We start from the raw sequence: 22,069 nt of genomic DNA, 5'->3' as shown, positions 1-22,069 counted from the left end.
AAAACTAACCCGGTCTAAACTCCGGCGCAGAGTTGCGCCTCGCTTACACACTGCTTAATACGCACAAGACAGCAATTAGCAAATATCTTTACATATGAAAAAAATTAAATATTAAGGATATATATAGGATATAATAAGAATACATATAGAAAATAAATATAAAGGATTAAAATATTACAAAACATATTATTTTCTAGCCTACATAAATATGAAAAATCACTGCTTTTATGTCTTCTTCATCTCGGGAGGCTTTTTTAGTTCATTCATGACAATTTGCTTTTGTATAATGTTATTATTATTAGCAGTATCATTTATTATATCCATATTTATATTTGTTTCATTAAAAACAAGCTTAGATTTGCCCACCTGTTTTAGACCATAAGGGGCACAGCTTGTGTTTTAGGATATAATTCCGGTTTTGAAGACATTTTGTTATTATTATTTATTTATTCGTTTGCTGGAAATCAGAACTGAATTTAGAAATAGTTTTGAAGTGAATATTTGCGCTTAACAAACAAAAGTACTTATTTATAGACTAACTGATGTCTGTGCGTAAAGGTTTCCCTCTCCAAGAGCAAATGTGAAAGTAGTTCCATTATCTCTCATTCTCACGCAGTAGATGCTCTGTTTAACAGTTTTCTGGTGAAATGCTCATTTTTTCCACTTAGACTTACTTTGCGTCCTGTAAATAGCGAATGCGTTCTTGGCGTTCTCTCAAAGGGAATGGGAGATGAGACTCTAATTGGTTTATTCTCAAAACACACCTATAACTCATTAATAAAATAAACTCAACCCTTTTAGACCATGCGCCACTGCGCAAGGCAGATTTCCCGTCCTTAAATTAGCAAAAACGCATCCTGACACGCCCTGAAAGCATTTGCGCCCTGCGTTTTGCCCTCTGCGCATGGACAGTCAAAATAGAGCCCTTTGTGTTAGTTTGGCTGGGATATTTAAAAACAACAACAATTGAATACAGTGTGTTCCCAGGGTCTTAAAGTATTAAAAGTTGATAGATCAATGTAGAGAAATTTAAGGCCCTTAAAAAGTATTAAAAAGTCTTAAATGCTATTTTGCAGAATATTCAATTTTATAGCATTTTTGATTGTACGGTTGTCTGCTAAAGTTGATCTAAATGTAAACTGTAAATAACAGGATGCTGTATAGTTTATGAATCAATGACATCATGCTGCTTTGTTCACTGCCGTAATCAAGGCAACACCATTATTTCTGCATTCAGTATATGAATAACGTTTTAGTTTTGGATTAGTTTCTTACATAAATATTTAGTAAATATACTGTAAATTTCGCCAGTGTTTCCAGTTGAAACCTAAAGGGGTTATGAGGTCTTAAAATGTATGGAAAGAGTCTTTAAAGACGTCTTAAAAGGTATTAAATTTTACTCTCTGGTTCCTGCATATAGTCTGTAATAGTAACTATTCTATGGAACTTAATAGTAGTTCATGTAAAAAGGCTAAACTGAGCTAGTAGCTGCACTGTCCTGCAAATACACGTGCTTCCTTCCTTCATTCACATGCGCACACTTTTCCAAATTCACATTCTTTGGGTTGTTTTCAATGTCGTATTCTGATGTTTTATTAACAGAAATAAAATGGGCTGCAGATACCACCTGTGTACTTTTTTTTAAATGAAAGTAGGGAGGAAAATAGGAAAATATGATACTAATCCATCAAACAAAGTCATCTGGAGACATGTCACATTTAATAAAAAGTGTTAAAAGACCTAAAAATGTGGGAAATATTGTACCCTCACATTTGTTTTTAGTTAATAAAGGAAGATCAAGATATTACTGGAGATCTTTGTCTTTACATTTTTGAGCTTCAGCAGCCATTTATATAAAGATTTGTTCTCTGAGGAGACTAATATATGTACTCTACTGTATTACTACTGTATTAGATAGATAGATAGATAGATAGATAGATAGATAGATAGATAGATAGATAGATAGATAGATAGATAGATAGATAGATAGACAGACAGACAGACACACAGACAGACAGACAGACAGACAGACAGCTAGCTAGCAATTACTAATAGATTATTTTGCCCTTTTACAGCTCTAGTTTGAATCCGCTTGTTAAGTGTGATGTCACATGAAGCGGCTTCCGGGTCCAATCGCTCTATTCAACTGAATGGGGAGACTCATAAAATGGTAATAATAAACGTTTACAAAGCGATTTAATACTTTCAAAAATAACTATTGCAATATATTTGTCCATGCCTAATATCCGATGGCCAGAAAGTGATTCATTTTTTTAAAAATTGTTAATTTTGGAATTTGTTATGCAGCAAGGCCAGAGGTTGTTGTGTACACCATGATTTTATATAAAATTAAGTTTAATGTGTGATAGGAATAAAACGTGATCATAAACGAATGATTTCTTCACTCAAATGAATGGCGGCTTGGACCTGGAAACAGTATTACATACGTCACCAACACGTGACCACTTAACAAGCAGATATTACTTGTTGGCAGGAATTATGCAAATATGTTGCTTTGGTCATGTTGCAGATTGGTAGCAGGTAAAACAAATAAATAAATGAAAACGTTGCAGTAATAAGATTCAGAGCTGATTCTTTTTTTTTGAGATGCAGTATCTTTTATAATGCACACTCACATGTTTTAATTAACAACTGCAAATAATATGTTTTAAAACCCATATGTGCTTCTCTTTAAAGGGCACCTGTTTTCCCTTTTTTACAAGATGTAAAATAAGCCTTTAGTGTCTTCAGAATGTGACTGTAAAGTTTCAGCTCAGAATACCCATCAGATTATTTATTATAACCTCCATAATCTGCCTATTTTTTTGTCTGAGTACAGTGTAGCTGTTTTTGTAGCTTGTGGCTTTAAATGCAAATGAGCTGCTTCTTCCCGCTCACTGTTCCCACATGTGTGTCTGCTTCTCATCATGGGTGACGTCAGATAAACAGCAGTCAGTGACAGAAAGACTCGGAAGAAGCTGAAATGCAAAGTTTATTTGATATATTTGTGTAGAAGATTATTCAAGCCTTTCTGAAAGGATCAGTCTCACACACACACACACACACATATTAGCAATTACTGACACCGTGCGGGTGAGGTGATTGTAGCAGTTAAGAATTACACAGCAATTTTACTGTCTTCATTGCTAACATGCTCTATTTTAAAAACATTTCAAGCTTATAAAACTTATAGAAATCTCAAAGAGGTCGAACAAATATTTTAATCCCAGTTTATTTGCAAAAGAATGTTCTGTGAACATGTGTATACATGTTATTACAGAGGCATGGCACCTGTCAATCAATTCGGTGGGCGGGAAAAACCACACTCCTACGTCCCGTTCCCAGTTGGCCTCAAAATCACTGGTATTGGGATATTTAAATACATTTAAAAAAGAGACATGTAGGGTTTATATCACTCCAATATGACCATGGACACACTACATACACACAGTTCTGTCCAAACAGCTTACAAAAGCTGATTTTCATAATAGTTGCCCTTTAATTCTCTTATTTAACTCTTTTTATTTTCTTCTAGATTAACCAGGCTCAGCCTTTAACCTCTGGAGGAAATGCAGCCCCCCTCGATCTCTCATTTTTTGACAGTCACGTGCCGACCCCGGCCAGCACCGCACAGGTAAGCCACTTTGAGTATTTCCAGTATGAATGGTGATCACTCATTTATTAGGTTGTGTTTATCATGTCCTAAACTCACAGCTCTGTTCATTCTCTGTTTGTCCTGCTGTTCCTTCCTAAGAGGAAGTGAGCAGGAAGGGAGATTCCCGTTCTGAAGAATAAAACGTCTTACTCAGAATATAAAAATGTGCATGCATGTAAACTTTTCGAGTGAGGATTAAACATCCTGTGCCATTTATTATTAGGAACAGCAAATTGTGCTTTTTTTTGTTTATTAAGTATTCAGAGTCTCTCATTTGTTAGTGAGATTCTGTGGGTTTGGCCTTCAGTGCTGAGACAGCTTTTCACTGAGTGGGCTGAAGAATTTTCATAATGCTGCTTTGTTTTTTTTTGGTGGAACCATGGTCTGATCAGCAGTATTTTGAAGAGTAGGAGGCTGTCTGACTGCTATCGCTTTTTCACAGCATTTGTTTCTATTGGCCCAGCTGTTGGCTTTAGTTTTTATTTTCATTCATACATTTTCTTGTCGGCTTAGTCCCTTTATTAATCCAGGGTCGCCACAGCGGAATTAACCGCCAACTTATCCAGCGAGTTTTTACGCAGCGGATGCCCTTCCAGCCGCAACCCATCTCTGGGAAACATTCACACACACACTCATACACCATGGACAATTTGGCCTACCCAATTCACCTGTACCGCATGTCTTTGGACTGTGGGGGAAACCGGAGCACCCGGAGGAAACCCACGCGAAGGCAGGGAGAACATGCAAACTCCACACAGAAACGCCAACTGAGCCGAAGTTCGAACCAGCGACCTTCTTGCTGTGAGCCAACAGCACTACCTACTGCGCCACTGCCTCGCCAGCTTTAGTTTTCGCAATATTAAAATGACACATTTTAGGCCATCTTGAAAGTTATATTAGGGTGAAACGTAACATCTGTACATCAACCATACATATAATATCAACATATTATAATACTATTCTATAGTAAAATAATAGTTTTAAAAAGAAAGTATAGTTAGGCCTGTCAAGATATCTATTTTTTCGTTGTACTATATATATTGCACCAAAATATATTGCGATAGAGGTTATTATTGTCATTTTGAGACCACTCATTATATAATGCCAGAATGGCAATATAATGTCATTACAATGCAAGTGCACTCTCCCAGAGAACACATTATATTTTATTCTTAAGAATATTCAATTTAATTATAGTCATTTAACCAATTTAATAATCAGGCATTGAAAATCAGAATGTGAAAATGTATTTCCTACATAAAAGATATTAAATGTTAACAAAAAGTAAGTCTTGTAAAAAGTCAAATGTCTTGTAAAAAGGAACAGAGGCTACGATATCTGCTACCAGCTCTATTTTCAGCTGTCAGACACCCACATAAAATATACTAAAGTAACTTTTAGTAAATATTATAGTTTTGTTAACTCTACTGGCACCTCCAGTAGAGATTGAGATGTTGCACAATCAGCTCAAATGTAGCTAGAATTGTTTTTTTATTTATGGCCGATATATATAACATCACCAAAAATGATTGAGGTCATGTCCTTGTGTTGTGCGACAAGTGGATGTATTGATTATTGTGATAGGCCGAAGTATAAGTGTAGCATTCTCTTAAAGTAATTTCATATACAGTTAAAGTCAGAATTATTAAACCCCTAGAATTATTAGCCCCCCTGTTTATTTTTTCCCAAATTTTTGTTTAATGGAGAGATTTTTTTAAAACACATTTCTAAACATAATAGTTGTAATATCTCATTTCTAATAACTGATTTATTTTATCTTTGCCATGATGACAGTAAATAATATTTTACTAGAAATATTTCCAGACACTTCTATACAGCTTAAAGTAATATTAAAAGGCTTAATTAGGTTAACTAGTCAGGTTAGGGTAATGTAAAACGATGGTTTGTTCTGTAGACTATCAGAAAAAAAATAGCTTAAAGGGGCTAAAAATTTTGACCTTAAAATGTTTTTTTGTTTGTTTTTTTTTTATTATTTTATTCCAGCCGAAATAAAACAAATAAGACTTTCTCCTGAAGAAAAAATATTGTCAGACATACTGTGAAAATTTCCTTGCTCTGTTGAACATCATTTGGGAATTTATTTTTTTTTTTTTAATTCAAAGGGGGCTAATAATTCTGTCTTCAACTGTATTTTGTTTTATAGCTGAACGTAATGTCTTTGGATGCTTAATTTCATTTCATTTAAAAACAAATAAAAATTTTATTTAAACTTGTATTAAATGTATGTAGCGGTTTATTAGTGTTTTGACCCACTTGAGCATATTTTGTGTGTAATTTCATTATTAGGTGTGAAATAAACGTGCTGTTTAATGTACTAACAAGCATTAATGGTTAACAACAATTTAATTCGATGTAATTTCTGTTGATATTTGAATGATGTGTTTTAATATGTTGGCATTTACGTATCTGTAGCAGATTATATTACAAATAAATTTACTTTAAATGTAAGGATCAACACTACATCTAAAATTATAATAATACAATTATTTTTTAATTAAATTAAGGATAATGTTATCATTTATTATGTAATTTAAAATAACTGCACTATTTAAATGTGAAAAGATACATTTATAAAAGTGTTTTCTCTTTAGTTTGACTTGAATAGCACTATATATTTCTCATTCAGTTAATTATTATCTTTATATGTCTCCCTAAGGAGATATTTTTTCTTGGGCCATCAAGAGAGCATTTAGTCACTAAACAGTTATTAATACTAAAAGTAAGCTTAATGACATTGTATAAATTAGATTGCACTATTTCATCTAGTTTGTTAATATTTGAACCCCAAACTTTAAAGGCATAGAAAGTAATTAAATATGAATTAAAGTTTATAAATGCTTCCTTTTTTTTAACTGATTGATCATGTTTAATATATATAAATATATATATATATAAACAACAGTTTCAAAAGCTTTTAATCACCTTTAGTTTCTGTATGATTCATCAGAACTGATCATGCAAAACCTCCCCCTGTTGACAAACAGTTGCTTATCTTAAAGCCTGAAGCTGATTGGCTTATTACAGGACAGACTTTAACCTAATAGCTGCTCAATGGATCACTGATGATAACTGATATGACGCCAGCATAATGCAAAATATTTATGAGTCACTGTGGAATGTGTGGCACTAAGTTCCTGTGGCATAAATATTAGTCAGCTCTAATCAGTGGATCATCAAGCTATGATATGGAGTAAGTCTGGCTGTATTTTAAGACAAGCAGCTTGTTTTGGCCTAGAACCTGTGGTCAACATGCAAAACGTATTTGTGTATTGCATTTAAAGTTTGCATTGCACTTTTTAACATTAAACTCATGAATATACTAAAGATTTCTACACACTATAAAGTTATCTGCAGGTTGCAGCTGGAAGGGCATCCACTGCGTAAAACATATGCTGGATAAGTTGGCAGTTCATTGCGATTTGGCAACCCCAGAAGAATAAATGGACTAAGCCAAAGGAAAATGAATGAATGAATGAATGTATTGCATTTGTCATATTCAGAATGAATACAATGGCATAAATCTCTTTATTGTGAAATCAAACAAGTTTGGACATTTAAAAATAAATTCTATACATATTATAATATATGACTAGCTGTAAAACAAGCAATATTTTTTTTAAAGTGTTGCTTTACAACAGAGGTGTCCAAACTCGGTCCTGGAGGGCCGGTGTCCTGCATAGTTTAGCTCCAACTTCCTCTTGCACACTTGCCTGGAAGTTTCAAGTAAACCTAGAAAAAACTTGAGTAGCTGGTTCAGGTGTGTTTAATTGGGGTTGGAACTAAAATATGCAGGACACCGGCCCTCCAGGACCGAGTTTGGACATCCCTGCTTTATAATAAGGCTCTAGTAGTTAATGTTAGTTAATATATTTAATAATGTAAAAAAAAATTAAATAAACAATACATTTACTACAGTATTTATTCATTTTTGTTACTGGTAGGTATTGAAAAATCATGTATTGTTCGTTCATTAACTAATGTTAACAAGAATAACTTTGGATTTTAATAAGACATTAAATTATGATTATTAATAAATGCTGTACATGTATTGTTCATATTATGTTAGTAAAAACCTAAACTAATGGAAACTAATCATAAAGTGTGACATAAATTAAATATTCAGTTTTTTGGAGCAAATATGTCACTGAATATTATTAATGTTGTTTTTTTTTTTTCAAACAAAAAAAAATCTTTTTTTTAAATTATTAAATAAATGAAATTTAAATGTGTACATTAGGGCCTCAATTATTATTACTATTTTGTTGGTGTGGTTATCCTAAATATGTTACACTACAATAATTTATGGAAGTTATGTATATTATGAATAAACAGAAAGCAAAAAAAGAGAGTGCTGTGGCGTGTGATCTGAAGCCATGATCACAAAGAAAATAGCTTTTGATGATACAGAACACAGATGGTGTTGCACGAAGTTGCACGATTGTGTATTAACTCAGCACTTGACTTTCAGATCTATTTGTCTGATGTCTGATGCGTCTTTTTTGTGCTTTAAAAATGAATATTGGTAACCCTTCAGTTAATGAGCGGAGGCTTGCAACCAGGTGCCTGGGGGAAATCAATGTTTTAATGATGAAACTTTTAGGGTCATGTAGGGCTGCATGATACTGGCAAAATAGTATTGCAATATTAATATTTCCTGCGATATTACATTTCCCTAGAGAAAAGATGTTTAATTAGCCTTGTTAAAAGTAATTTATGTAATGATCATGCTAAAATAAATAGGTAATAATATAGATTTTTCGATCTAAAAAAGGTGCAAACATTTACACTATGACAGAAAATTAAAATCAATTATATGATTTTATTTATTTTTTTAATATTGGGGTCACACTTGAAAACTTTCTGGCCAAATGTGTCTTTAAGGAAACAATTAGCCCTTAGTGCACTTTTCTAGTCATCTTAACTTACATCAATCAAACTTACAAAAAATATTAAGCGTTGTAAAACTTAAATGGTTTAGTTGATACATGATTAACTTATTAAAGAAAGTTAAAGCAGCATAAAAATATTTGCAGTCTTGACTATCGCATTTGCTTGTGTATAAAAAAATTGATATTTATTACAAAGCATTTTCTGCATCAGTTTTCAGTTTTGCCCCAAAATTTTCACTTCAGTGCATCCATAAAATAAGGTAATTTATTGTACTTCTCTGCGACACAGATATTGCATATACTATTATTGCTATAACAATAATTCTTTGATATATTGTGCAGCCTTCGGGTCATGTCAGGGTAACCCTTCCCTTTCAGGTGTTTTATGACCATATCACGTCTTTCCCCTAAGGTGGATGTAGCTCAACCGGAAAGCCCAGTTACCCCAGTCACCCCAGTTACCCCAGGCTTCACCTCCACCTCACCTGATGAGGTACCTGAAATGCATTAGCATGGACTCAGGGCCATGCATGCTCAATCCCGGAGCCCTCACTAACAAGACATAAACACCCCATTCTTGGGGACTGATTGAATCAGATCACTCTGCAAATCAGTCACACATCGATCAAAATGATCAGCACTATTTCTGCTACAGCAAACATTTACAGTACTCTACATCTGCCAGCTTTTAAAGTGATTTAGCCATCAGTTAAAGGTGCAGTATGTAGAATTGACATCTAGTGGTAGAACTAGGTATTGCAGTCCAAATTCAAAATATTGGAGAGGGTTTTTTTGACCTGGCTTTCTCCGACCACTCAACACACATGCAGGTTGCCAGATTGGCATCCCAAACAGTAGTATGTATGCCTAACAATCAAGCCTTACACTAGGATTGTTACGATACTGGAATTTGGTACCAGTAGATGCTTTTTTATATTTTAAAGAACATTAATTTCCCTCTAAAATTTGTGCGCTGTTGAGCGGTTCACCAACCTCACCGCTGTTTACTATAAAGATAGAGGGACACTGGAGTGTTTTAAAGTCAGGTCAATCAGCTGGTTTGTCCATAAGCTGACATCCATGTGATACGTTGATGAATCACAGCTTTAAAATGCTCCAGTGTCCCTGTATCTGTGGTTACACTCAGTAAACAGCGGTGAGTTTGGTGAACTGATGACCTTCACAGCCAATCACAGTCATTCCTGTTGAGCATGTGAACACAATGGCAAATCAGCGGTGTTTAAGAGCGTGGTCAACAGTGCACAAATGTTAGCAGGAAATGGACAGTTTTAAAATTTCAGTATTGATTGGTACTAAATTCTAGTATTATGACAACCCTGCCTTACAATGTAAACCATTAATGTTTACTTTTGCAGTATTTAAATTGTTTGCTCATTTAAAAACATCTCTTGTATATTTATATTACTGTTCGTCTACAACTAACCTCCAGAGGTCACATTTTTGTCTGAGCTTGCAACATTGAGACATCCTTCAAGACTGAAGTGAAACACGCTGTGTTTTCTGCCAGGGCAACCTGGGATGCTGAAATATATTTGGTTAAACTGGTAGTGGGTGGGTTATAGAGACCAAAGCTAAGACATTACGAAATGCAACAGGTTTTCTGAAGAGAATAACTGACTTTTAGCATTGTTTTTAGATAAACAAATATGTTCTTCTAGCAGGTTTCATAAACATCTGCAAACATATCATGATATCTTTATGCTTTAGAAGAGTCAAAAAGTTACATACAGCACCTTTAAATATAGCTGCATCTGATTAATGTTTGTTGTTCTTTTCTATTTGTTTGTCAGTTCCTTATTCATATCTTTGTTTTACTTGAAGATTTTTTTTTTCTTATCACAATTAAAGTAATCCAGGCTGTTTTGTTAGCCTCCTGCCGTGTACAGCTTGCAAACAGCATTCATGAGCTGTGGAAAAAGCAAACTAGTCCTTTATTGAATTAAGTTTTTCCCAAATGCACTAAGTGTCATTTGAATTGGTGTCGGTCAAAATGTCCCTTCCAAACTCCAGAATCCACATCAACACTCTTTTTAAAGCAGTCTCTCACCGCATGGTGCTCTGCTCTCAATGCATGATATGCAGTTTTGCATGAGCAAACAAGTCGAAGCCAAAAAAAAGTGTTGAACTTTGTTCGATGCATGTCTGTCGTCGATTGTGGAGATGTAACAGAATGACATATGGAGTAATTATTCAGCACACATTTGCCAGAAATCATTGCCGTGCTCGAAACAAAAGGTCAGAGTTCCTCAGATGGGTTATTATAAGGGGTTGATAACATGAATGAGTCCTGGATGATAATGTGTGTGTGTGAGTGGGTGGCCAGTTGATGATTCGGAAATACAGAGCTTATGGCTTTTGCCTCTTTGGCTCTGGGCTTTTGTGTCATCAAGGCCGGCCAGAGGTCCATTTAGAGTCAGCTGTTGAGTGTTGACAAGCTGATGCATCCATCAGGAAGGTAAACATCTCTTTCCATTCAACATGTCCATCTGTGCGCGTATATTCCGGTTAAATGGGTTTTCTTTAGATGTCCTTGAATCGGCCAGAATCACTGCTCAAATTGAGTCTTTCAGGCTAATATAATAACAACAACAACCAAAGGTGCTTATCTTTAGATGTAAGTGGGCTTTTTTGTATCTTTTTTTTTTTTTTAAAGGTTGACTCATAAAAAGATAATTTTGCTGCTGGGCAGGAAACTGTCAGAAGTGCATGAAGACAAACAACATGTGTGGCTTGTGATATGAGAGATAGTGAGCATGCTCATTAATTTAACTCACGATTTAATGTGTGATGGTACTAGGTACTATTTAAATTATGTTATGTTATCGTTATGTTAGTGGCTGTTTTTGCCCCATTGACTTCCATTATAATGACTTTTTGATTGCAAAGTCTTGACACCGAATAATCATGTATTATTGATTGTTGGTGTTTTTCCGTTTGGAAGAGGTACAATTTTTCATTCTTACTGTTGATCATCAGTTGGCAGAATTTAGATTAATTAATTTAGATTAGGCCAGTGCAAAAATGTTTCTGACTTTTATATGGAACTCTGGAGTAAAACAACTAATTATAGTGTGCGTGTATAATATAAATACATTTACTATGTTTTTAGTGCTGAGCTGCCCATTTTTTTTTTTCAAACATAAAAAAAGGTCTCTCTCACACACTCGCACATGCCCAGAAAAGCTTTTTTTGCACTTCAACTAATGATCAACAGTAAAAATGAGTAAGTTTACCTCTTCCCAAGAGGGTAAACAATCAAGAATGTATGCTTATATGGTGTCAAGGCTTTGCAATCAAAAAATTGCATTATAAGGGAAGTCATTGTGGCAAAAACAGCCACAAACATAGAGAAGGGGTAGTAAATTTGCTCAGTGTGTATTGTTAAGTTTTTGAAAATATTCAAAGCATTTTCCCAAAATATGTGTCATTAAGATTTGTCACCAAAAATCATTCTATTTGCTTAAACAGAAAGAAAGTTGTAGCCAAATTAAGACTCGAAATCACCACAGATGGATGAAAACATCCCGAACAGCACATAAGGGTTAAAAGTAGATGCTGAGTGACTTAGTTTGCTGGTTTACTCTCACAGTTCTAAGTTTTGGGATCAAACTATATGTTTGCTAGTTAATTTATTTTCAAGATCTGATTTAAACTATTGGCTGCCACTTTCAGCATGGCAATAAATCTCATATAAAATTATATTCAAACTCACACTGGTAGCATTTAACCCCGAATAAAGCACATAACCAGTACCTGAGGTGATCATTGTCATAGTAGTGGAAATTGTTCTTCAGCCACAGTGTCACAAAAATCATATCTATTTCTAAAGACTTTAATGGTTATGAAAATTTCTTTTAACATGCACCGTATCAAATGAAATGAGTGTAGTTAACTCAAATTTACTGAAAGTTAATTATACTTATTTGAAAAGAGTTTTAAACTCGATGTTGAAGGTAATAAGTTAATTAAATACCTCATTACTTCAACTGAAATGGAGTAAGTTCACAGTACTCGTATAGATTAGTTTAACTCAAATGGTTTGTAGCAATTGGTTTCCTCAAATGGTTTGAGTTGCCTTAACTTGTTGGGTTTTACAGTACTCAGTTGGTTTGAGATCTTTTATTGGGTTTTACTGTGCTCAAATTGCTTCATTTACTCAAATGGATTAAGTTCCCAGTACTCATTAGGATTAGTTTTGAGCTTTTTGAGGAAGCCGATTGCAACAAACCATTTAAGTCACCTTAACTTTTTGGGTTTCATAGTGTGAAATAGATAGATTTTATTGTGTGTCGTTGTGTGTTGTTAGGACCCATTGTTTTCCTGTGTGCTGTGAAAAAGAATTTAAGCTTATGACTAGTGCAAATGCTCATTTGCTTTTTGTTCCTTTCTAATTGGAATGAACGTAGAACTGTGAAATATTGTCTTTCCTTTCTTTCAGACGAGTAACGGCAATGACCCGTGGGCAGTGTTTGACAATAATGCCTCTGGGGGGTTTTCTAATAACTGGGCAGCTCAGCCGGAGGGCACAGAGACGGGGAAAACCAGTAACAACAATGCATGGCAATCTGGGGGACAAGGGCATCCACAGGCCTACCAGGGTCCAGGTAACAACTCAAAATATTTGATTATTCACTCTGAACCAAATGTTTTGAAGGCTGTAATGATGTTTATGGGTCCCATAGACCTAGTTTTGTTTTAATTTGTAGTCTCAATTTGGCATGGGCCTGTAAACAATTCTGACACTATGATAACCTTATATAAAATGATCACTGTTACACAGTATTGTGGTTACTGCTTTAAAATATGCTCTTTTTAAATGTCAGGGTAAAAAACAACCACTTTTTCCCCATTGAACAGGTTATGGTAATCTAAAGTGACACGATATTGAGAAAAAAAATACACTGCAATATTTAGTTTTTCTGTGATGTATATTGCGATAATAATATAATTTCAGATGATTTTGGAAATGATTTATAATTTTACATTGATTTCTTGGAGTGTGCAAGTGTGCAATGACTCCACAAAATCATGTGTCCTGTTTAATTGTAATCCTAACTTGACAATGCAGAACCTGCGATGTGACCTGCATCGTCAAGTTGGGATTATAATTAACCAAGAGCCACAGTTCAGAACACGTGACGTCGTGGAGTCATTGCACACTTTACCCTAATCTAAAAAAGTAAAAGTAAAAGATTACAATTTAGGGGCACAAAATTATAAAGTTTCTCTAACAAAAATTAATTGTGTTGATTATTTATAAAAAAGACTATACATTACTAAATACGTTAGTATTTAACGAATGACAAATATCTAAATTTTACATCAATAATTTTGTCTTCAACATTACATTGATGGAAACAAGTATGCATTTGCGCTGATTTCAGTCTGTTAAATGTCTTTTAATGCAGTTTGTGCTGATGATTCGGTCCTACATGGAAAACTGAACAGCAGAGCCAGAAGGCACACATACTTCTAATGTTTATTCCTCACAAAGAGCTGTTGCATTCCTCTGTAAGGGTTTCAGTCCTTTGTGTTCAGAAAACAAGTCGTTCTCTGGAGTTTGTAAATGGTGCTGCGCACTGTGTTTCATGGATGTTCTTGGCAAGATTTTTTATTACCTAAACATCTTGAAAGAGAGTAAATTCTTTTTGAAAGCTAGCTGGGTACGGTAGGAGTTAGTATGCACTAATCAACAAAAATATAATTTATAATAATATAATTTATTGCAGGCAGATCAGATAATAAAGGAGAATTGTGAAAGTGTCAGGACGTGGACGCACTGGGTGCTTTTTTTTTTTGTACATGTCAGTGTTTACGAATAGATTACACCAACAAGAACATGAGCAGTCTTGACAAACTATACAACAGTATAAAGCTACAGCCATCAAGCACTAGTTGTTTTTTAATGTAAAGCTTATAAAGAATGTATTTGCTAAATTTGTATAGTTCTTACATTTATTATCTTATATTATTACTTACATTTATCTTATAGTGCTTACATTTATTATTGTAATAACAAGACACACATGCATTCGTTGCTGTACATTGCGGTTTATTTTGAAAGGTTAGGGGGAATTACAAGGGTGTATAATTGGCATGGACGGAGGGAATGTGTCCCCACCAATATCCACCAATTACCGAAATGTCTCTACCAATAATTTAATTGACTTTAAAAAAAATAATACTAATAATGCTCCGTCAACCTTACATAACCTACACTTGCAAAAAAATCAAGTTTGCTTCGAGTCCACCGTAATACTATTAACCAAGGTTGTGCAATTAATCGAATATCGGTTTCGATATTGGCCTCAGTGATTATGAGAAACAATGGGGACTTCACCTCTCTAAATTTCTCTAAATTCAAACCTCCTCAAAGCCAGACTGCAGTTAAATCATGTAAATTGACTTTTGCAGCATGGGATGTAATTGTTTTTTGTATTAAGTGTTTACTTCATATTATTAAGTACTTTATTTATGTTTTTTAAAAGCGCGAAATTGCATTTTTGCTGTTCAATGCAGCTCTAGGGATGTATGTTCCAATGTCAAGAGCAAATCTTAACCTTAGTGAATTGAACAACATCTCATAGCACATTTAGTTCAACGACACAATAATGTTTTATTTTGGACAGTTATTCATATGTTTGTGTCACCGTTTCTTCAGGAGAACTATTGTTTACATTTTTTACTATGGTACTTGTGTATGAAAATGGCATCTTTATAGTAAAAAGCAACACGGTTTTATAGCTTATGGTGTTATAAACAAAATGAGACCATAAGCTGAATAAAACGTCAAAGTTATAGTCACTAAAATCCAAACAAAGCAGTCGGGTGCTCTGACGTTTCGCTATGCCTACTGTATGCTATCTAAAAGCCGCTTTTAGCCAGTGGTTTAGTTTCTAGTTTGACTGGAGAAAACCTAATCCAAACTTGGCTTTCTCACTTCTGCTGAACACTAACCAATAAATTTTAAAGAGAGCAAGAAACTATTGACTTCCATAGTATTTGTATTTCCTACTATAGAAATCAATGGTTACGGGTTTTCAGCTTTCTTTCAAATATCTTCTTTTGTATTAAAACGACTTGAGGGAGAGTTATTGTTGATTTCATTTTCATTGTGTTGCTTTGGGGAATGTGTAGTACTCATTATTATGCAGTGTTGTATTTGAAAGTATGAAAAAATATATGTGACTTCTCTTATGACTAGCTGTGGCAATTATGGGTGTGGTGATCTCATCTGTGTCTTTGAGTCATGTGTGTTTTAGGCTAAAGTTCGCCAACAGTGAAGTCACTTCTGGAAGATCATCAGTTTTGGTCTTATTTCAGAGTCACGAGTGGTTGTAATTCACCTTTTCCATGTGCTGTACAAATGCTGATTTATTCAATTTTGTGTCCTGTAAAGACAAGAAGAACATGTGGATTTGTTCTACAGATGTTTCCCCTAAATATTGAATCATTTCAGCAAACAAGATGACAAATTCAGTGAATTACTCATCCACTCAGTATAAATTAGGAATTAAATATGTTTTATTTCCAGTCAGTTCTTGCACAATCATTTTAATAATCTGAAACTGGAGGACTTGAAGGGATCATCATTTACTCTCCCTCATGAGGTTTTAAACCTTTTTAAGTTTCTTTCTGGTTGAAAGAAACTGGATGCTGGTTGCTTGCACCCATTGACATCCATAGTAGGTAGAAGTCAATGGGTCTCAGTAGTCAGCATTCTTCAAAGTATCTTATTTTATGTTCAACTGGAGAAAGAAACTCAAATAAGTTTTGAACAAATGACGGATGAGTAAATGATTTTGGGGTGAACTATCCCTTTAATGTGTAAAGGAGATATTTCGTCATCATAAATGAGCTTCAGATATTTATGTCATGACGTTTTTCTTTTTCTTCCTGAAGACATTTACCCCTACCCGTGTCTTATTGATCTCTCAGGTAAACTGTTTATGCGAGGGCTTGATGTGGTTTTAATAACAAACTGCACGAGCCAGAAACTCACAAGAATGTGTGTGAGTGTGAGAGTGTTTTCTTGCTGTGAAATTAGTTGTTTGTTTTCCACAGCCTGCATTTATGAGCGTTTTCTCAAGTATGGGCACTTTTATGTCCCAGGGGGTTTATTAAAATTAACATATTTTAACTTTGTTTTCCCTGTTTATAAACAGTCACATTAAAACAAATTTGGAAAAAATTTCCTACTACTGAAATTGCTTTGTATTGGTTGATTTCACTGTATTTTATGTGTCCTTGTTACAGTGTAACTATTCCTTTAACTACAGAGTGATGTTAATTAATTACTGTATGGTTAGGATTGGGATGAGGGCTAGGTTTATGTTAGTTGCAGGTAATGATGCATAATTAGTTGTAATTGTTGCAGTAGTTACCTGTTATCTTAAAACATAAAGTGTTACCTTTTTTGCTTTACCATTGTTAAAATCCTAGACTTTGTCATAATCTTAAAATATCTAATATCATAGACTTACTTTGTTTACGTACACTGCATGTGGAAAACAATAAATAAACAAAGGACCACATAAAAATTTCTATGGATTTTTAAAATGTTAATTTTAAGAATAATTTTTATTAAAGATATGTTTGATAATGTTCATCCTATTGCTAAATAGTCATTTAAATTATTTACATTTTTAGAAAATGACAGTGGGGTATATGCACACAGACTTTTAATTTCAGTCAACCAGCCGGGCTTTCGGTTGTTCGTCATCCCATACAAAATCAATTTAATCTGACTTTAAAAATCAGCGATTTCTCACTGCCTGGCTAAGATACACGATATAAAGTGGGTATCAGAGTAAACAGGAAGCACTGCATTAAACTATCTTTTCCCCCATCATGTCTTTAAAATATGGAAATACATTTTACCCCAGTATTTTCAATGGAATTTTTGCGCTAGCCTGCTACTAATGACAGTGCTCGCATTCAAATGTTTTTTCGTCTCTTTTTACGCTTTAACAACAAAGTGGATGCTGAAGTCTGTTTAACAGATTATATTTTAATTATATTACAACATCGATGCTGTAAATGAAACCTTATGAAACTGAAAAGCTTTCACGTAAAGCTTTCACCGGAAGTTCATCATTGGCTCAAAAGCACTACCTGTGCATAATAGCCAATTGGTCGGACTAACTAATGCTTTCTTTTGTTTTGTAAAGCTAAAAATTTAAACATTTCTGCCAAGCTGGCATTATTTTGTGATATAAAAAAATTATCTTAAATTTGGAGTAAATATCATCAGCATATATACATTGCAATGTTTTTTGATCTGTGATGTATATTGCAATGATAATATAATTTCACTACAAAATAATTCATAATTTTATATTGGATTTTTTGGATGAATTTGTTGCGAAGTGCATCTGCATAAAAGTATTTAAAGATTATAAAAAAAATATATACTAAATTATTTAAAATATCATCAAAAAAAACTGTTCATAAACAGCATTTTGTGATTTTTGCTGGAGTTTTACACAAACTGGCTAATAAAGCTGTGTTAGATGTTAACTAAATTAGCATGAGTGTGTTTAGCTGACTAACACCTAATTCAGTGCTTTTGGTTTTGTCAGTCAAAGGTTTGATAAAAATGTGTGTTTGGGGTGGCACGGTGGCTCAGTGGCTAGCACTGTCGCCTCACAGCAAGAAGGTTGCTGGTTCGGGTCCCGGCTGGGTCAGTTGGCATTTCTGTGTGAAATTTGCATGTTCTCCTTGTGTTTGCGTGGGTTTCCTCCGGGTGCTCCGGCTTTTCCCACAGTCCAAAGGCATGCACTATATATAGGTGAATGAGTAGTGTATGAGTGTGTTTGAGAATGTATGGTTGTATTCCAGTACTGGGTTGCAGCTGGTAGGGCATCCACTGCTTAAAACATATGCTGGATTAGTTGACAGTTCATTTCGCTGTGGCGACCTCTGATAAATCAAAGACTAAGCCGAAGGTAAATGTATGAATGAATGTGTGTTTGTAGGTGCAGAAGATGATGAGTGGGACGAGGAGTGGGATGACATGAAGTCATCAGGCGGCTATGCTGAGTCTGAGGCCGGAGAGGGTGGGGCTATGAATAGAGGCGGAGCTCACGGTTCATCCATGAAAATTGCCCTTAACAAGTAAGTTGGATCAGAGGTCAGTGACACATAACAAAGTAAACAAGATGCACACAAAGCTGTTCAAAATAAATGCACCCTTTTCTCACGACTGACACGTTCAACGGTCATCAGCATCTTAAATCCTTAAGTTTTTAATATTTAGATTAAAATTAAAAAACCGCATATTTATATGTATTCATGTATGTATAACATAATCATCATAATTTACAAAAAATGAATTGCCTCTTACGAGAGGCATTTCTAATGCAGCATTTATGGACAGGACAGTTCATTTGACCTTGTTCTCTTTTCTGGCTGCCGTTATCAGTCTCGCACTTTTTTTCTTCTTCTTTTTCTGAAAGTCTTGATATCACCATCATGGAGTTGTTTTTTTTTTATTATTACTTCAGCAAATAGGATCATAAAAAAAATATTGTTGCCCTCTCCCAATCACTACCCTCTGAAGTTTACCCAACTATGACTACTTCCGCTTCTGAGAAACCTGTAAATGTGAAAAGGGTCCATGTAGGGCTGCTCGATTATGGGAAAAATCATAATCACGATTATTTTGGTCATATTTGTAATCACGATTATTCAAAACGATTAACAGTTGAAGTCAAAATTATTCGCCTTTCTGTGAATTTATTGTTATATATAAATATTTCCCAAATGATGTTTAACAGAGGATATTTTTACAGTATTTCCTATAATATTTTTTCTTCTGGAGAAAGGCTTATTTGTTTTATTTCAGCTAGAATTAAAGCAGGTTTAAATATTTTTAAACCTATTTTAATAGCTCGATATTATTAGCCCCCTCAAGCAATATATATTTTTGATTGTCTGCAGAAGAAACTACTGTTATACAATGACTTGCCTATTTACCCTAATTAAGCCTTTGAATGTCACTTAAAGCTGAATACTAGTATCTTGAAAAACATCTAGTAAAATATAATGTGCTGTCATCATAGCAAAGATAAAATAAATCAGTTATTAGAAATGAGTTATTAAATCTGTTATGTTTAGACTGTGCTTTAAGCATCTTTACTGTATCACTTTAAGAATAGTGTGGCTCTGCTATGGTGACTTTTAATTGTCACAACAATTTTAATTTAATTGTTTTAATTAATACGTGACTTTTAATTGACAATTTGTGTGTTTATTAAACAAATGAGGTTAATATAAATAATCACTAAACACAGCGCTCTGACACAAATGTGCATGTATTTGACCAATAAAGTGTTCACATTAAGATGGCGTTAGATGTGGGTGTGTGCTCTGCTGTCCGAGGCCAAGCGCGGCGCTCGCGCAAACACACACACACACACACACACGCTACATGTCCTTGGCTGAGCGCAATGCGCACACACACAACAGCACGTGCTCTTTCGCGCTTTTAAAAATATAAATGATGCGCATCCCGTACTGCAAAACTTACATTACAGCACATGCTTTTAGTCATTTTCACGTGGAACTGAGCTTTGCAGAGCAACATGTGTACAACTGGAAAGGGGGCGGTATGTGATGGAATGATCGTTTATCTCGATTAATGGTTTTTCATAATCGTTACAAGCCAAAATCGAAATCGGATTTTCGATTAAATGCACAGCCCTAGGTCCATGAGGTTTGACATTTTTTCATCTAATGCGTTTCTTTCTTCCTCCTTTATCTTGCATATTTATTATGAGTTTTCTTGGCTCCTTGACAATTGGCTTTTGTTCCTCTTTGAATAAAACTGCCTGCTAGATGCATTAATTTAAATACCATCTTTATTTAAAGCTTACTAAATATTTGAGAACTGAAAATTTTAATTCGTGGGACTGAAGGTTTAATTAGAACTGCCACAAAGAGGAACTAACACTTTGGTAGCCTTTATATTAATCATGCAATAAAGATGTATATACTGTATAGAGGGGACTCTTTTAATTTTTCTACTAATAAACAGTTAACACTAAAAAATTAAATGAGATGATTTCCAGTTGGTGTAAATAATTACGTTTTTTTTCATATATGCCTTCTTGGTTTGCAATTTTTATTTAAGTTTTTTTTATTGCAACACAATTTACCATTAATACAAAATATAACGACATACTTGTTGGAATCGTGGCTCCGTGGTTAGCACTGATGCCTCACAGCAAGAAGGTTGCTGATTCGAGTCTTAGCTGGGCCAGTTGACATTTCTGTGTCATGTTGGCTTGGGTTTCCTCCGGTTTCCCCCACAGTCCAAAGACATGCGCTGTAGGTAAATTGGAAAATCTAAATTGGCCGTAGTGTATGAGTGCATGTTTGAATACGAGATTGTAGGGGTGTTTCCCAGTACTGGGTTGCGGCTGAAAAGCCATCCGCTGTGTAAAACATAGGCTGGAATAGTTGGCGGTTCATTCCGCTGAGGTGACCCCTGATAAATAAGAGACTAAGCCGAAATAAAATGAATGAATAACGACATACTCGTACATAAATCACACAGATTTTTTTAAGACTCTTGTCTTCTCTTTTTGCAGGTTTCCAGGCTTCTCTAAATCCGGCCCTGAATTGTACCTGCTGTCCAAGCAGCAAACCAAAGGAAACAAGTTGTCTGTTTATGTAAGAGGCTAATTTAATACACAATTTACTGTAAAGGCTGAGATAGAGGGTTAACAATAAATGGTTATTATCTGTAATACAGTATATAAACCTAGCAGAATTATAATTGTCTAGTTCTGGTGTCAGCGCTGCACTAAAAACTATTTTAATGCATATATTGGTAGTACACTTAACGGTTAAATACAGTGGTCCTTCGTGCGGTTCACCTTTCGCGGTCTCGAAGTTTCATGGATTTTTTTAAACTTTTTTTTTTTTGCTGTTTGATAAGCTTTTTTTTCTACAGCATTGTGTGCCCTGATTGGCTGTACATCATTGTTAATTGATCTCCTACATGCCGTACCTCCTGTACAGTACAGAATGAGTTCAGTTTGCCAATTTGACATAAATTTTCCATCGCTAGCAGTGTGAATCTGAAGTGCTGCACTGTATGTTTGCAAGTTTTTTTCCCAACACACACCACAATGTCGATAAAACATTCTCCACCGCCCAAGGTACCTACCCTACCACCCAAAAGGCAGAGGAAGATGCTAACCATCTCACAAAAAGTTGGACTTCTGGACATGCTAAAGGAAGGTAGATATTACGGTGCTGTAGGGCATTATTACAGAATAAATGAATCGTCTCAAACAAATGTTTTGGCCTGGAAACATGTTTTGATCTTTGGTTTCATTCAATAATACTGGACATATTTTTCTATGAAACTTTGAACTGAGAGTATTTAAACAAGAGAGAAAAGTGTGAAAATGTTTATAGCTGTCTGAGAAAACTGTAACAAGTGTGTGGTGAGGGGTTTTACAGTTTTAAAACA

At 34.6% G+C, this 22,069-nt stretch overlaps 2 protein-coding genes and 1 long non-coding RNA gene across 6 annotated transcripts in view; 1 reads left to right on the top strand and 2 right to left on the bottom strand.

Annotated features, from left to right (window-relative positions):
- LOC147839443 (uncharacterized) overlaps positions 1–22,069 on the bottom strand; it is an 837,962-nt gene that overhangs the window by 160,518 nt on the left and 655,375 nt on the right. The gene's annotated exons all lie outside the window — the stretch shown is intronic.
- efr3bb (EFR3 homolog Bb (S. cerevisiae)) overlaps positions 1–22,069 on the bottom strand; it is a 1,037,141-nt gene that overhangs the window by 873,402 nt on the left and 141,670 nt on the right. The window lies entirely within an intron of this gene.
- The window catches only part of snx9b (sorting nexin 9b), a 57,232-nt gene that overhangs the window by 10,652 nt on the left and 24,511 nt on the right, over positions 1–22,069 (top strand). The window contains exons 4-9 of one of the 4 annotated variants that reach the window (XM_087297220.1): positions 3,536–3,634; positions 8,978–9,058; positions 13,025–13,190; positions 16,489–16,524; positions 18,564–18,702; positions 21,180–21,261. In XM_087297220.1, coding sequence (XP_087153346.1) covers positions 3,536–3,634; positions 8,978–9,058; positions 13,025–13,190; positions 16,489–16,524; positions 18,564–18,702; positions 21,180–21,261 — 603 coding nt within the window. 4 annotated transcript variants of the gene reach the window in all.

This window comes from Danio rerio, chromosome 20 (assembly GCF_052040795.2).
Source record: "Danio rerio strain M-AB ecotype USA chromosome 20, GRCz13ab, whole genome shotgun sequence".
Taxonomy (NCBI): Eukaryota; Metazoa; Chordata; class Actinopteri; order Cypriniformes; family Danionidae; genus Danio; species Danio rerio.
This window is presented reverse-complemented; position numbering and strand designations above follow the sequence as displayed.